At 49.0% G+C, this 14135-nt stretch overlaps 1 protein-coding gene across 4 annotated transcripts in view; it reads right to left on the bottom strand.

Moving 5' to 3' along the window:
* Positions 1-14135, bottom strand: part of LOC123078219 (piezo-type mechanosensitive ion channel homolog) — a 58532-nt gene that overhangs the window by 41237 nt on the left and 3160 nt on the right. The window contains exons 3-7 of one of the 4 annotated variants that reach the window (XM_044500636.1): positions 11234-11393; positions 10948-11093; positions 10480-10636; positions 10184-10370; positions 2593-2708 (exon numbers count right to left, since the gene is read on the bottom strand). In XM_044500636.1, the coding sequence (XP_044356571.1) occupies positions 2593-2708; positions 10184-10370; positions 10480-10636; positions 10948-11093; positions 11234-11393 (766 nt within the window). Of the gene's footprint in view, positions 1-1489; positions 1958-2592; positions 2709-10183; positions 10371-10479; positions 10637-10947; positions 11094-11233; positions 11394-14135 lie in introns of those variants that run through there. The other 3 variants (XM_044500637.1, XM_044500638.1, XM_044500639.1) reach the window with 3 other exon arrangements.

Here is a 14135-nt window from a genome sequence, read left to right as displayed (position 1 = left end):
AAAGGGACCCTCTTCTGATTTTGTTGGAGTTGCGCATGTGTAGCGCCAGCCACACGCACTCTGTTGCGAGCCGCAAGTACCTCATTGTGTTCCTCGTGAAGTCTCCCCCAGTCATGGTGGGGATTGTGCTACCCAAATCGCCAAAGTTGTCGGCTACGCCAGTTCCTCTTGCGCTGGGAGCGAGCATGCCGCCCCTTTGGCTCATCTTTGCGTGTAGACGTACACTCACTGATGCTGACCGCTAGGCCGTTGAGCCGGAGGGGGAGCTCCATATGAAGGCCGAGACGAGCAGCGATGCATCTGATCTTGCAGACGGCGGGCTTTGGACTGCTTTGGACTACGGTGCACTGGCGTATGCTCGATGGTCGTTGATCAGCCGAGGGCGGGCGCTTATCTTTCGGCACGCAGGCAGTGGCCTGCGCACAGGGAGGCTCCCAATGCCGATGGCGGTGTCCGGCGCTGATGGGGCAGGGTCGCACCGGCGATGTCTGCTTCAGGGACGGCGACGTTCGCCTCTCTTCACAACCAGCGAGACCCTGCATGTGCTTCCCACGGAGGACGTCGAGACCTCGCAAAGTTCACACGGAGGACGCCGGGGAAACGGCTTCAACGTTGGTGTGGAGTGACAGCGGACGGATCTGTGTCGGGTGACAGTCTTAAGGTGGGAAGACGTTCCATCCATCTGCTAGCACCACTCAGGCCTGATATGGAGTACTGGCTGGCACAACTATCCAAAGATCTGTCATCAAGATGGTGACTGGAGCAGCCCTTCATGTCCGGGGTGAAAACTCTTGCTCTGGCCTTTATTGGTCGGGCTCAACAGCGACGAACTTGCGTCGTTAGCGTTGTCACCATACCTCCCCGCACCGCCGTAGCCCACGACCAGAGCAGCCACCACGCCGGGCCATTGCCCTAACCCACGCCGCTCGCCAGGACCCAGCCTAGGTCCGACAGAGCAAGCAACCACCGATCGCACCTCCGCCCGCCAGCCCCGCCGCCAAAGCAAACAGCAGACGTGCCGCCAGGAGCCCAGGACGCAGCCACCGCAGCACCACCAGCCATCCCCGCTGCCGCGCACGGCGCTCAGATCTGGCCGTCAGCCACGGCCGACTGCGTCCACCCCACCACGTGTCTGGGCCACCATGACGACACCGGCCGCAGCCAGCAGCCCGCCATGGACCGCGGCTGCTCCCCGCCGTCGGACCTCGCAGATCGAGCGCGCGCCGCCGCGCAGCCGCCGCACCTAGCGAGGAGGGGAGAAGAACGGAGGGCACCCAGGGAGAGGCCCCGCCGCCACCCTCACTGCAGCCTGCCCGAGCTTCGCCGGCGGATGGCCTCCGGCAGAGGCGAGACGAGAAGGGGGGGAGGCCCGGCGACGCTCGAGGGGAGTTGCCCCCCGTGTCGCCCGTGTTTTTTCTGGGGCATTTATCCCTTCTTGAAGGCGTTGTTGTGGACAAAGTTGACTAAATCATAGGTGTTAGATTCATACCTTGTAACGGTTATGACATAGTTATCCTTGTTATGTTCTGCTTGTTCATGACTTTAGTCTCGTTGCCTTGCATCTACTTCAGCAAAGATAGATGTGTGCATCACAATAATGCAGAGGCCAGGGGGTTCAACCTCCTTGAAAAGAAAGGCAAATCAGGGTAGGAGAAGAGAGTGAAGGACTGAAGGGCACATAAGAATGGAATTGTTAGTGTCTAACCCAACTTAATTAATCTTGCTTCTCTTGATCTTGTTCGCCATCAATTCTCAGTTTCTCTCGCATTGTACTACAAATACAGGAGGCTCCAAAAACTTGTTTCACAAGCTCGACAAACCTGCCAGAATGAGTGGCAACTTTTTTCTGGGCAGATTTACATAACATGGGTTTTCAGTTTAGTAAGCAGATATCTTAACCTGAAACCGATAGTTTGTAATATATTATTGGTACTCAGCATCTTATGTGAACAATCTGCACACTTCTGTTCCAGCAGAGCAACCACAACGAGCAAATCTGAGAAGTAAGATCACTTTAAAGGGGAGACAGATCGAGCAGTAGAGCCTGTAAGCAAAATAGAGGAACCAAAAGTACAGGCACACCACAAACAGATGAAATTAAAGAAATATTGGAGCAGATGGGCTCAACTACCAGATATCATCACAATAACTGTTTAATGCAGAAAATAACGTCGTTATAGCTGAAATAAAGTTTATGTCCTCCTAGTCTTTCAGAGATCTTGGAGAAGCTATGACGGTGGCGAGGAAGAAGACTGCAGGGACACAAATTAGCTGAATGAGCAGCAGTGGCTGCTAGTAGTGGCGACAGGAGTTGATCAGGGAAGAAATGGCAAGTGTATTTATTTTATTTTTGGGAAACTTACAAAAGAGTACTTGCTTTATGCAGTGTCATTTTCCATAATAAACTCTGATCGCAGTGTCATTTAGTAACTGAGCTCCTTTATGGTGTTGTTTCTCTAATTTCACCATCTGTCGTGTTAGTGAGCTAATTTCCCTAATTACAAAATATAAAATAGCCAGCATGTTCCGCAGTTCAGGAAATAAAAAGTGGATAATTCAATGATTTTTTAATGTACAAAAAAAATTCCATACCGAGATTGACGAACCAAAAATGCATTCCTAGAAGGGAGAAGGTCCTCTGTTAAGCTGTCGTTTTCTAGAGACATTAGACTATCCATTTCTTGTATGTCTCGCTTGAATGATGACAGCTACAATGAGAGAAAAAGAGCATTAGAAGGCAAAGATCTTTTGACTACTGACATGTGAAAAGCCAAAGGCCCTGAAAAGTGATGGTAGAGTGTAACTGATTCTTCATTAGGCGCTGGTAGAGTGTAACTGATTCTTAATTAAGCGCTGGTAGACTGTAACTGATTCTTAATTAAGAGGACTAATGCAAAGTTATTTCTAATGTCACTCCCTCTGTAAACAAATGTAAGAAGTTCTATTTACAGAGGTAGTATATTCTATCATATGTCACTTCACTTTCCTTTGTTCATTCCATGGTTTTTAAGGCATCGCTTAGGTGCTCAGGCTGCAGCGGAAGGCATCCGCCTTGGAGCTTTGAGGGATTTGGAGCGTCAGTTAGCCGTAGCCATAGGGCGTCGCCCTAGGCCAGGGAAGCCATCACAAGAGCATCGAGCGGGAAACAGGAAAAAAAGAGATCAAGTAGGGATTTGCGCGCGGGGGATAAGAAGAGAAGGCGGAGAGAGAATGATGCTGACCAAACAACTGACAACCAGAAGTCTGAACTAATGGAAAGGGCTAGGCAATCCACATATACACTTCGACAGCCCCCTCTCACGTGTGACGCGGGAAGTCAACATGTGAATAGACTCAGAGGTATGGCTCAAGAGGCCTATACGTGGACACAAAGGGGGCAACAGCAATTTTTGGACAAATTGCAAAAGCCAAGACTAACTCAAGACCTTAGGCTCTGATACAATGTTAAGCTTCATGGACTAGCCAACGCAACCAAAAATCTGAACTTATGGAAAGGGCTAGGCAATCCGCATATACACTTCAACACTCTGCACCAGGGAACTATCAGGTACAAAAACAAAGTAGAGGTTGGTCACAGCCCTACTCTCAGGAAAGATATAATTACTGCACCGTGTAGCAGTGAATTAGGAGGCTGCTCAGGTCAAGGAGCAACTTATCAGACTCAAACTCCTCTTCCACTGGTCTGGCATGAAACAAGATGTGCAAACCTTCATTCAGCAATGCACTAGGTGCCAAACAAACAAGCCTGACCACACACAATACACAAGCCTCCTCCAAGCACTCCCTATACCTAAATCTGTCTAGACCCATGTCAACATGGACTTTGTGGAAGGACTGCCATTGGCAAACAATAAAGATCTCATTTTGGTTGTTATGGACAATTCACTAAGTACAGTCATTTCATTCCTCTAAAGCACTCCATCACTGTTATATCTCTTGTTGCAGCCTTCACTGACAACATCTTTAAGTTGCATGGCATTCCCTCGCCTTGCGCATTAAGCGCTTAAAACGTGAAAAGAGGCAAGGGTGCCTCACCTCACCTCGCCTCACCTTACCACCTTAAAACCCATGGTTCATTCTAATTTAGACCCTGTTCGGGACGGAGGAAAAGCATAGCCTTGTACCAATCCTTTGGAAAGTTTCTTAGCCCCGCAGTTCCAAAGGCAGATCTGTTAGAGTTATATTGATGATGGCTTTTGGCCTTTTGTATTCTTGCCTTTTGGCATCCTCATGTACATTATATATATGGTGGCTTTAGCCTCCTAGTAATACAAGTTGCATATTTCCTGACATGGTATTAGAGCTTAGGTCAAATTTTTTCGCACGTGCAACTCGTGCTTGATCCTTCCATCGCGTCGCCGTCGTCCTCTTGCCCGGCGTGGCCGCTCCCTCATCTCCGCTGCTGCCATTTCTTTCCATCAGATTGTTGTTGCCTCCACTCTAGAGCGTGGCTGAACGCCGCTCCCGTGCATCTTGCACCTTCCGGCTCCTCCAACTGGTTCACGCCGGCCTCGCCGCCACGGAGGAGGTTCTCCACCGCCGCCGGTGAACTTCAGGCTGTCGCCCGGCGCTCCTCCGGCTGCCGCCCGCAGCCCATCGGGCGCTGCTCCTCCGGACTCGTCTTCCCGTCGCCGCCCGGCTGCTCCTCCGGCCCCATCTACCCGTCGCCGTCCGACTCGGGCCCAGTCTGCCCGTCGCCGTCCGGCTCCGGCCCAGTCTGCCCGTCGCCGCCACGGAGGAGGTTATCCACCGCCGCCGGCCCCTCCCGCCCGTTCGGCCCCGGTCTCTCCGCGCAGTTGGCCTCCGCGTGCGCTCGCGTGGTCGTGTGCGAAACTGCCGCACTTTCAGTTCCCGTTCAGATCAGATCGATTCCTGCGATTCCGCAGGCGCTGGTTGCTTGGGCTCCTGGTGGGCCGCCGTGAGTGGTCTGCCAATTCTTTCGGCTTTTGGCTCTCCTGCTGACTTCTAAAAAAAGAGAGAGAGACAGGAAAAAAGAGTGCAATGTTTTCATCTGGTACACCTCTCCCTCACCGCTCGATGTTTTTTGGCGGTGTTCCATATATTGATCCCGTCTCGCACATGAGCCGTTCCTCGGTGCTTGGTGCTCGCCCACTTGGAGGTGGTGGCTGTCGCTCTACTTCGACACCTATTGCGACATCCATCGGTGCTGCTAGTCGCTCTACATCGACTCCTATTGCGGCTTGTGCGCACGGCGGTGACCGCTCTATGTCGACTCCCCATGTGGCTTCCACATGTGGCTCTATGTCGACTCTACCTTCGGCTTCCACGGGTGGTGGCGACTGTTCATCGTCGGCAGATGCTTCTACCTCAACCTCTTCTGTCCTGTCCCTGTGTGCATGTGAGATTGCACAGCTGCGATGCGTGCTTGATGCTTGGGATTCTTCACCGACAGTTTCTGCAAGTTCCGTGACTGACTCTTCCGGCATTGAGAAACCACTTCCTACTCGTTCAGGTACATCCCCATGGATTCTTGATACTGGAGCGTCTTTTCATATGACTTATGATTCTTCAACTTTGACCTCCGTTCGACCTGTCGAGTCTCCTGTTCGTGTTCTTACGGCTGATGGCACTCCCCTCCCTGTAGCTAGTCGAGGCACTCTTAGCAATTCTTCATTTCATGTTCCCTCTGTCGCTCATGTTCCTCGACTTACCATGCAGCTCATATCTGGTGGTCAGATTGTTGACTCTAGTTGTAGGGTCATTTTAGACTTTGATTCATGTTCTGTTCAGGATCGTCGCACGGGCGCTCTACTTGGTGCTGGCCCTCGACGTTCTGATGGTCTCTGGGAGCTTGACTGGCTTCGTCTTCCCTCCGCTGCCACCTCTGCCAGTCTCGCAACCCCTGTTGTTGCATCTACCAGCTCTTTTCAGCAGTGGCATCATCGTCTTGGCCATTTATGTGGTTCTCGTCTCTCTCGTCTCTGGTTCATCGTGGTGTTCTGGGGTCTATCTCTGGTAACGCTTCGTTGGATTGTATGGGTTGTCGGCTTGGTAAGCAGATTCGGCTACCCTATCCTCACAGTGAGTCAGTGTCCGAGCGTCCTTTTGATCTCGTTCACTCTGATGTTTGGGGTCCGGCTCCCTTCGCTTCGAAAGGGGGTCATCGCTACTATATTATCTTTATAGATGACTTTTCTCGGTACACTTGGATCTATTTCATGTCTTCTCGTAGTGAGGTCTTATCTATATACAAAAAATTTGCTGCCATGGTTCATACCCAGTTTTCCACTCCTATTCGTGTTTTTCGTGCAGATTCAGTTGGTGAGTATATCTCCCATGCGCTGCGAGGATTTCTTGCTGAGCAGGGTACTCTTGCTCAGTTCTCTTGTCCTGGTGCTCATGCTCAAAATGGCGTGGCTGAGCGCAAGCATCGTCACCTTCTTGAGACGGCGCGTGCGATGATGATCGCCGCCTCTCTTCCTCCTCACTTCTGGGCTGAGGCTGTTACTACTTCCACCTATCTCATCAACATTCAGCCATCTGCTGCTCTACAAAGTGGTATTCCTCTCGAGCGTCTTTCTGGTCGTTCTCCTGATTATTCGGCACTCCGTTTGTTCGGTTGTGTCTGCTATGTTTTGCTTGCCCCTCGTGAACGCACCAAACTGACCGCTCAGTCTGTTGAGTGTCTCTTTCTTGGATATAGTGATGAGCATAAGGGCTATCGGTGTTGGGATCCTGTCGGTCGCCGGATGCGTATTTCCCGGGATGTGACCTTTGATGAATCTCGTCCCTTCTACCCGCGTCCATCCTCCTCGTCTTTTTCTATGGAGGACATCTCTTTTCTTACTTTTCCAGATACACCTCCCTCTGTGCCCAGTATTCCTACTCCTCATCCTGATGTTGCAGATCCGACGCCGTCCTCTCCTACGGTTTCTTCTACTCACTCGTCGCATGATTCTCCACCTTCATCACCGATAGCTTCCCCTTCTCCACCTTCATCGCCGATAGCTTCCCCTTCTCCACCTTCATCACCGATACATTCCCCGTCTCCACCTCCAGTGATTCCACCTCTTCCGTCCTTTCCTTTCCATTATACTCGCCGTTCACGTGTTGTGAATGAGTCTACCGATGTGCCCTCTACTTCTGGTGTGTCGTCTCCCTCCTCTCATCAGACTTATGGTCTTCGTTCTCGGCCTTGTCCGCCCCCTGACCGATATTCTCCTTCTCGTTATGGTCTTTCGGCCGTTCTTGAGCCGACTTCTTATCGAGATGCTATTGTTCATCCTGAATGGCAGTTCGCGATGGCAGAGGAGATTGCTGCCCTTGAACGCAACGGCACATGGGACCTGGTTTCTCTTCCCCCCGTGTTCGTCCCATCACTTGTAAGTGGGTCTATAAGATTAAGACTCGCTCTGATGGTTCTCTTGAGCGTTATAAAGCTCGTCTTGTGGCTCGTGGCTTTCAGCAGGAGCATGGTCGTGATTATGATGAGACTTTTGCTCCTATGGCCCATATGACCACTGTCCGCACACTTCTCACCGTGGCCTCTGTTCGCCACTAGTCTGTGTCTCAGCTTGATGTTAAGAATGCCTTTCTTAATGGTGAGTTGCGTGAGGAAGTTTATATGCAGCCACCACCTGGGTATTCAGTTCCTGATGGCATGGTTTGCCGTCTTCGTCGCTCTCTATATGGCCTTAAGCAAGCGCCCCGCGCTTGGTTTGAGCGTTTTGCCTCTGTGGTCACTTCAGCTGGTTTTTCGCCCAGTGCTCATGATCCAGCGTTGTTTGTCCACCTTTCTGCTCGTGGTCGCACTCTTCTTCTTCTATATGTTGATGACATGATCATCACTGGTGATGATTCTGAGTACATTGCCTTTGTCAAGGCCCGTCTCAGTGAGCAGTTTCTTATGTCTGATCTTGGTCCCCTTCGTTACTTTCTTGGGATTGAGGTTTCCTCCTCTGATGGCTTTTCTATTTCCCAAGAAAAGTATATCCAGGATCTTCTTGCTCGTGCGGCTCTTAGTGACGAGCGCACTGCTGAGACTCCTATGGAGCTCAATGTTAACCTTCGTGCTTCTGATGGTGAGCTATTGTCTGATCCGACGCGTTATCATCATCTTGTTGGGAGTCTTGTCTATCTTGCTGTCACTCGTCCGGATATCTCCTATCCTGTCCATATTCTGAGCCAGTTTGTTTCCGCTCCCACTTCAGTTCACTATAGTCACCTTCTTCGTGTTCTACGATATCTTCGTGGCACGATCTCTCATCGTCTCTTTTTTCCTCGTTCCAGCTCTTTACAGCTCCAGGCCTATTCAGATGCTACGTGGGCCAGTGATCCTTCGGATCGCCGTTCACTTTCTGCTTACTGTGTTTTTCTTGGTGGTTCTCTCATTGCCTGGAAGACGAAGAAACAGACTGCAGTTTCTCGTTCGAGTGCAGAGGCCGAGTTGAGAGCTATGGCTCTTCTGACGGCAGAGGTGGCTTGGTTACGATGTCTACTGGAGGATTTTGGTGTTTCTGTTACTACACCTACCACCCTCTTGTCCGACAGTACAGGTGCTATCAGTATTGCGCGGGACCCTGTGAAGCATGAACTTACCAAGCATATTGGTGTTGATGCTTATTATGTGCGCGCTGCTGTGCAGGATCATGTTGTTGCTCTTCAGTATGTGCCTTCCGAGTTACAGCTAGCGGACTTCTTCACGAAGGCACAGACTAGAGCACAACATAGATTTCACCTCTCCAAACTCAGTGTTGTCGAGCCACCATGAGTTTGAGGGGGGGTGTTAGAGTTATATTGATGATGGCTTTTGGCCTTTTGTATTCTTGCCTTTTGGCACCCTCATGTACATTATATATATGGTGGCTTTAGCCTCCTAGTAATACAAGTTGCATATTTCCTGACAAGATCAACCATGCACTTTGGGACCCACATAGAGTTCAAAATAGGTAGCATGCATGCATGCTGGGCATGTCTAGACCTGAACTCAAACAATGTGACATAGAAAAATATCCGGTGAGACCTACTTGTGTAGATTTTCTGGGCTATTTTTCCTGCATTCCAAACACCACCAGCGGTGTTCAAATGGTGTATTTCTATCCCTATGTTTTACACCTTGTTTCCTTTCCTATTCCTCCATTTTGTCCCAATCCTATTTTTTTCTTCCCTTTGATCCAAATAGGACCTTAGATGGTGTATATCCATTATGTCCATCCAAACAAACAAACACCACCACTTGTACTGGATGGAACACATACCACATTATGGGTAACACTAGGCACTACATAATCCAACTAGTTTAGTTGCTACACTGTTGTGGTTGATCCTACATTGGCTAAGCTCTACCTTACTCGTAGCCTGTGAAGTTACCACTTATATTTGCTGGTACAGTATTCATAAACTTGTTTCAACCATCTTACAAATGCATGTTGACAAGCAACAGCACTTCATCTCTAATCAAATTAAACATGTGTTAGAATAATTTAAAGAAGATGACATTCCCGTTATTGCTTGAAGCTATCTCCCCGTATGTAAATCACTAGTCCTCTTAGAGCATCTCCAACAGCTGCATAAAAGTTTCGCGCGCTAAAATAGTTTTAGCGCGCCACTGTAGCACTTTTAGGGCGCTAGACCCAACATTGATTTAGCAGATGCCCAAAAACGCGCAGTGCAAATTGTGAAGCGCGCGCAATCCGGCGCCCCAAATTTGCAGCTTCTGTTAGCGCTTTTTAGCGCGTGCCCAATCCTTTTTTGCGCGTGCACTATTTTACAGCTTCTGCTGGAGCTGTCCGACGCCCAAAAAACCCAAATTTTAGCGCGCGGAGCAGTTTTTGTGCGCCTGTTGGAGATGCTCTTACTTCACAGTTATCTATTCCTTTTACTATTTAGACTACTGGATGTAGAATAAATAAGTCGACGAGAAGAAATGTTTTTCAAATTGGTTGTAAATACATTTTTTTTTTAATAAAGCACGAATTGAATGAAGTGGCAACGATGGCATGAGTTTGCATTTCACAGCCTCTCCAAGAATTTGGTACAATTTCATTCTCTGGAATTCTACACACGAAAGATACTAAGCAAGTAAGCTTGAAGCATCAAGAACGAGCAAATAAAAAACAAAGATGATTAGTATCACTGCCAATATCATGGTTTTACCATATGATTCAAAATATCCTCACTGTGTGTGCCCAATATATTATATTTGAGATTCTTAGCTGCTTACCATGAAGTAATACACCAGAAGAGAAATACCGGAGGACAGCTCAGGCCATTCTGATTTTGAAGAAACTTTGAATAGACCAATAAAGTCAGCAAATGCTACCACAACATAGGGAAACTTGACACGCAGTTGGTAAATATAAAGAAGAAGAATGCTAAAGACCGAATATATCTCAAGTAACCTCCACCACCTTCAGAATGCATTGCAAACACAATTTAACAATTATCAACAAATGTGCAATCTCAATATAATAAACTAATTGTTCGCAGCAAAGAAGAAAAGGCAAAGATGGAGCTTACCGGAAAAGACCAAGAAAGTTGCTCGTTAAGGACCAATCCACAAGACCGATGCAGCTAAATACAAAGAATGGCAACGAAATCCAAGAAGGGTGACTGATACTGACAATTAATTGGACAGCAGGCAGCAACAAACAGCACGCAACCCGAAAATGATAACCTGCACACAGAAAATGCATATATCCATTAGGCAGTAGACAATGATATGTACTGAACTTAAGTTTGTACAGTTCTTCAGTACAGACCTATGGTAAGATAAACAGCTCGGCTGCATCCTTTCTAAACAGGCATATATGGACTAAAACATTGCAAGAAAAACATATTTAAATAGCAAACGAAGTAACATCATTTTCTAGTGGTATGAATGAATGTATTCAAAACAGTTTGAAATCTCCTATTACACAGTCTAGGAATATAACTATCATTTATTTAGGTTAGTCTGACTCGATGCACAGTGCACCACATGCTGACCTATTTGCTCAATGTCAAAGGAGAAGTTGAGCCAACATGAATCTTGATGGATCCTGCTTCCAAAGACTTCAACCAAAGAAAGGACAGCAGCAGATAGCTGTACGATAAGAAAATAGATAACAGATGGTGATTCCCAAGGCTGGTCCCTGCATCAACTATCATGATTAAGTGCAATCCAGATATTGCCTGCATAGGAGGCATATAGACAGTTGTACTCATGGATATGAGCAATACATGAACATGAACACAACAAAAGTCAATGCAACAAATGGAGTCGTTTAAATACCTTGCAAAACCAACCAGCTTCGCCCACCAAGAATGAGCCACAATCCATCCCTTTCCCTCAATTCCCCATATTATATGAAACGTAACTTGAGCCAAAATGGCAACTGCTGAGTAAATAACTGTACACCAGTATAATAGGTACAGCCTCCAATTGTGAAATCCTTCCAGATAAGGATAGAACATTAGTTATCCAAGATGTGCAGAAATAAATACTGTAGATGTAGATTATATAGATAATACACAAAGAAAACAGTTTCTCATGTGAAAGTTGCAACCAGACTACGTATCATCTTTGAATTCAGTACTCCCTCCGATCCAAATTAATTGACGCAGCCTCTATACAATGTCGCCCAAGGGGGCAAAAATATAGTACAAACACAAGGAGATTCTGACCACAAGTCAATTTACCGGAGACTAGGAACTAATAGTACCTTAATACACCCCGCCCCCTCCCCAATGGAAAGCATATGTCATGTAAACATCCGAAATCTGAGTTTTGATAGCATCAATCTAGAGAAGGTGTCAAGGAGAGAGGGAGAGAGAGAGAGAGAGAGAGAGAGAGAGAGAGAGAGAGAGGCATGGCAACAAACTCAGAGAAAAGAAGGCAATGGCGTCATGACATCTTCTACAATCAAACCATGCCAAAAGAGGTCCCACGATCAGGGAAAAAGACCAGAAGCAAAGGTTGATGGACAAAAAGGTTGTGGACTTGCGCCATACATGAACATGGTATAGCAACGGACCTTAGTGGAAGCAACAGAAGGGACGATTCTAGATAGAAGAGACGTGAAGCATGCATCAGCTCCTCGGCCTTCACAAAAACAGCAGGGCGGGTGATAGACCATCGCAGAAGCAAAACACAAGCAGACCACCAGCAATAGCCACACAAAAGAGGCACAAAGTAGCAACAGCCCAAGTAGTAGCAGGCCCAACAAAAGTCACCATGGAGCTCTTATAGTTGCAAAGGCAAACAATTGTTAGTGACGCTTGATGAAGATGCCCAGACAGATTGGCCTCCATGATGGCCCAAGAGAAGGCAAGGTTGATGAAGACCACGACCTGTAGATGGAGATGAGCCACAATGGGTCATGTTCCCTCTCCCTGTCACAACACCACCAGTCAATTACCATCAGTAATGACAAAGTCCCAAACCCCTGCAGCTGCCAACACCTTGCCTGCACTGAATCGAGTACCCATCGCTTTGCACTGAGAAGCAGCCTCACGATGGAGCCCCAAGCCTGAGCTTGGGCGCTAGTGCCACAGGTTCATCTTGGTAAAGGAGTATTAGTATATAGGTCTAGGTCTCTTTTAAGTAGTCGTATTAGTCTAGGTTTCCTTCCTTGTACCCCAAGTCTACTGTGCTATATATTTGACCCACAGGCTATGCAATACAACTAGGTTCCTCCTCTAACATGGTACCATGAGCCCAGGTTTAGGGTTTTCAGCATGCCGCAACGCACGCTCTGATTGGAAAAAAATCCAGTCTCCACCTCTCTCAATCGATCTCATCACTCTTCTTCCATTGTACATCGTCATTCTCATCGAACATTTCCTGAATGCGCCACCCATCCACCGCCAACCCGATTTCCTCACCCGGCTCATTTTCATCCATCAATCGAGCCTCCTCTGCTTTAGATCGAAGCCACGTCCAGATCACAGGAGCCGCGAGGCGATCCAGCTTCCCGACTCCATCGTGCACAACCAAGAGATCGAGGTCGGCATGTACCAGCCATTAGCTTCTCCATGGGGCCTACTCCGCCTAGATCGGGCCAACGTTGGGCCATCTTCCTGCCTACTCCGGACCTCCTGGATTGACGCGCCTCTCACCGGCCTTTGTCGAAGCCTGCTCCCCTCAGATCGAGCGACATCGCCGCCATCGAGATCTCTGACCACCTCCAACACTTCCTCGCTGCATCGCACGCTTGTGCTGCTCCGCCCGGCACCAGGATTCCCCAGCCAGCTGCTCCACGTCTCGGAGGCCTACTAGTCGGTCTGCTGCATCACGCGTAGGCAGCTCTAAGAGACAGCGCACTCCCTCACTGTTGTTCATGCAAGGCTCGTCGACGGTTGTCATCGACTCCGCCGATTGCTCTCCCGCCCTGCGTTGCGACTTCTTCCATCACCCGCACATCTCGCACGCATGATCTCCCTTGCCAACATGTCCTCGTGACGCGCCCGCCCTGGTCAGCATCCATCTATATGGGCCGGCTAGGTCGCCCCGCGGCCTCGTCCAGATTGAAGGTTGCTCGCCTCCTAGGCCGCGCCGCAGCCGCCACATCCATTCTGATCTCTCAGCTCGCCGTCATCTGTTCCACCATCTATAAACGAGAGCTCGCTGCCACTCAGACACGTGACATCGCCACAGTATCTCCCTTTAGTCCCAACCACCGACGATAGCCTCGGGCTGATCTGCCCGACTCCTCCCCATCTAGTGCTACTACAGCTTCCAAGTGGCATCGTGCACACCCCTAAGCTCGACGCACACGTCTAGCATGCATGCCTTCTCAAGGACACCACCAACGGCTGCACCATGAGCTCCCTCTTGGATTGGGCTGCCTGTATCGACCGTGTTACTCTACCGCCCCTTGCACCACTGCCATCTCCACCAAGCCACTGCGATCCACCCGCTTCGCCGCCTCCCCATCCAGTCTCGGAGCTCCACTGGCCACCCTTACCGCCACAGTCGTCGCCTACTCCCGCAATGCCTTGGCCTGCTTAGCACCTCCCTGTGTGGGCTTCTTCCACGCTTGTCGACAGGCCACTAGCCTTGCCTGTTCTTCTGAACAAGTGTAAGTCATTCCAAAATACGATCTTTAAAAAAAGAGCAATTACAATGTCCTTGTCGACGGGCATCGTTTCTCTCCCTCGGTGGTCGGTGATTCTTGACGGCGGTCGTTTCGCCG

The sequence above is a fragment of the Triticum aestivum genome, chromosome 3D, assembly GCF_018294505.1.
Source record: "Triticum aestivum cultivar Chinese Spring chromosome 3D, IWGSC CS RefSeq v2.1, whole genome shotgun sequence".
Classification (NCBI taxonomy): Eukaryota; Viridiplantae; Streptophyta; class Magnoliopsida; order Poales; family Poaceae; genus Triticum; species Triticum aestivum.
Note: the sequence above shows the minus strand (reverse complement) of the source record. Positions and strands in the feature narration are given on the sequence as shown.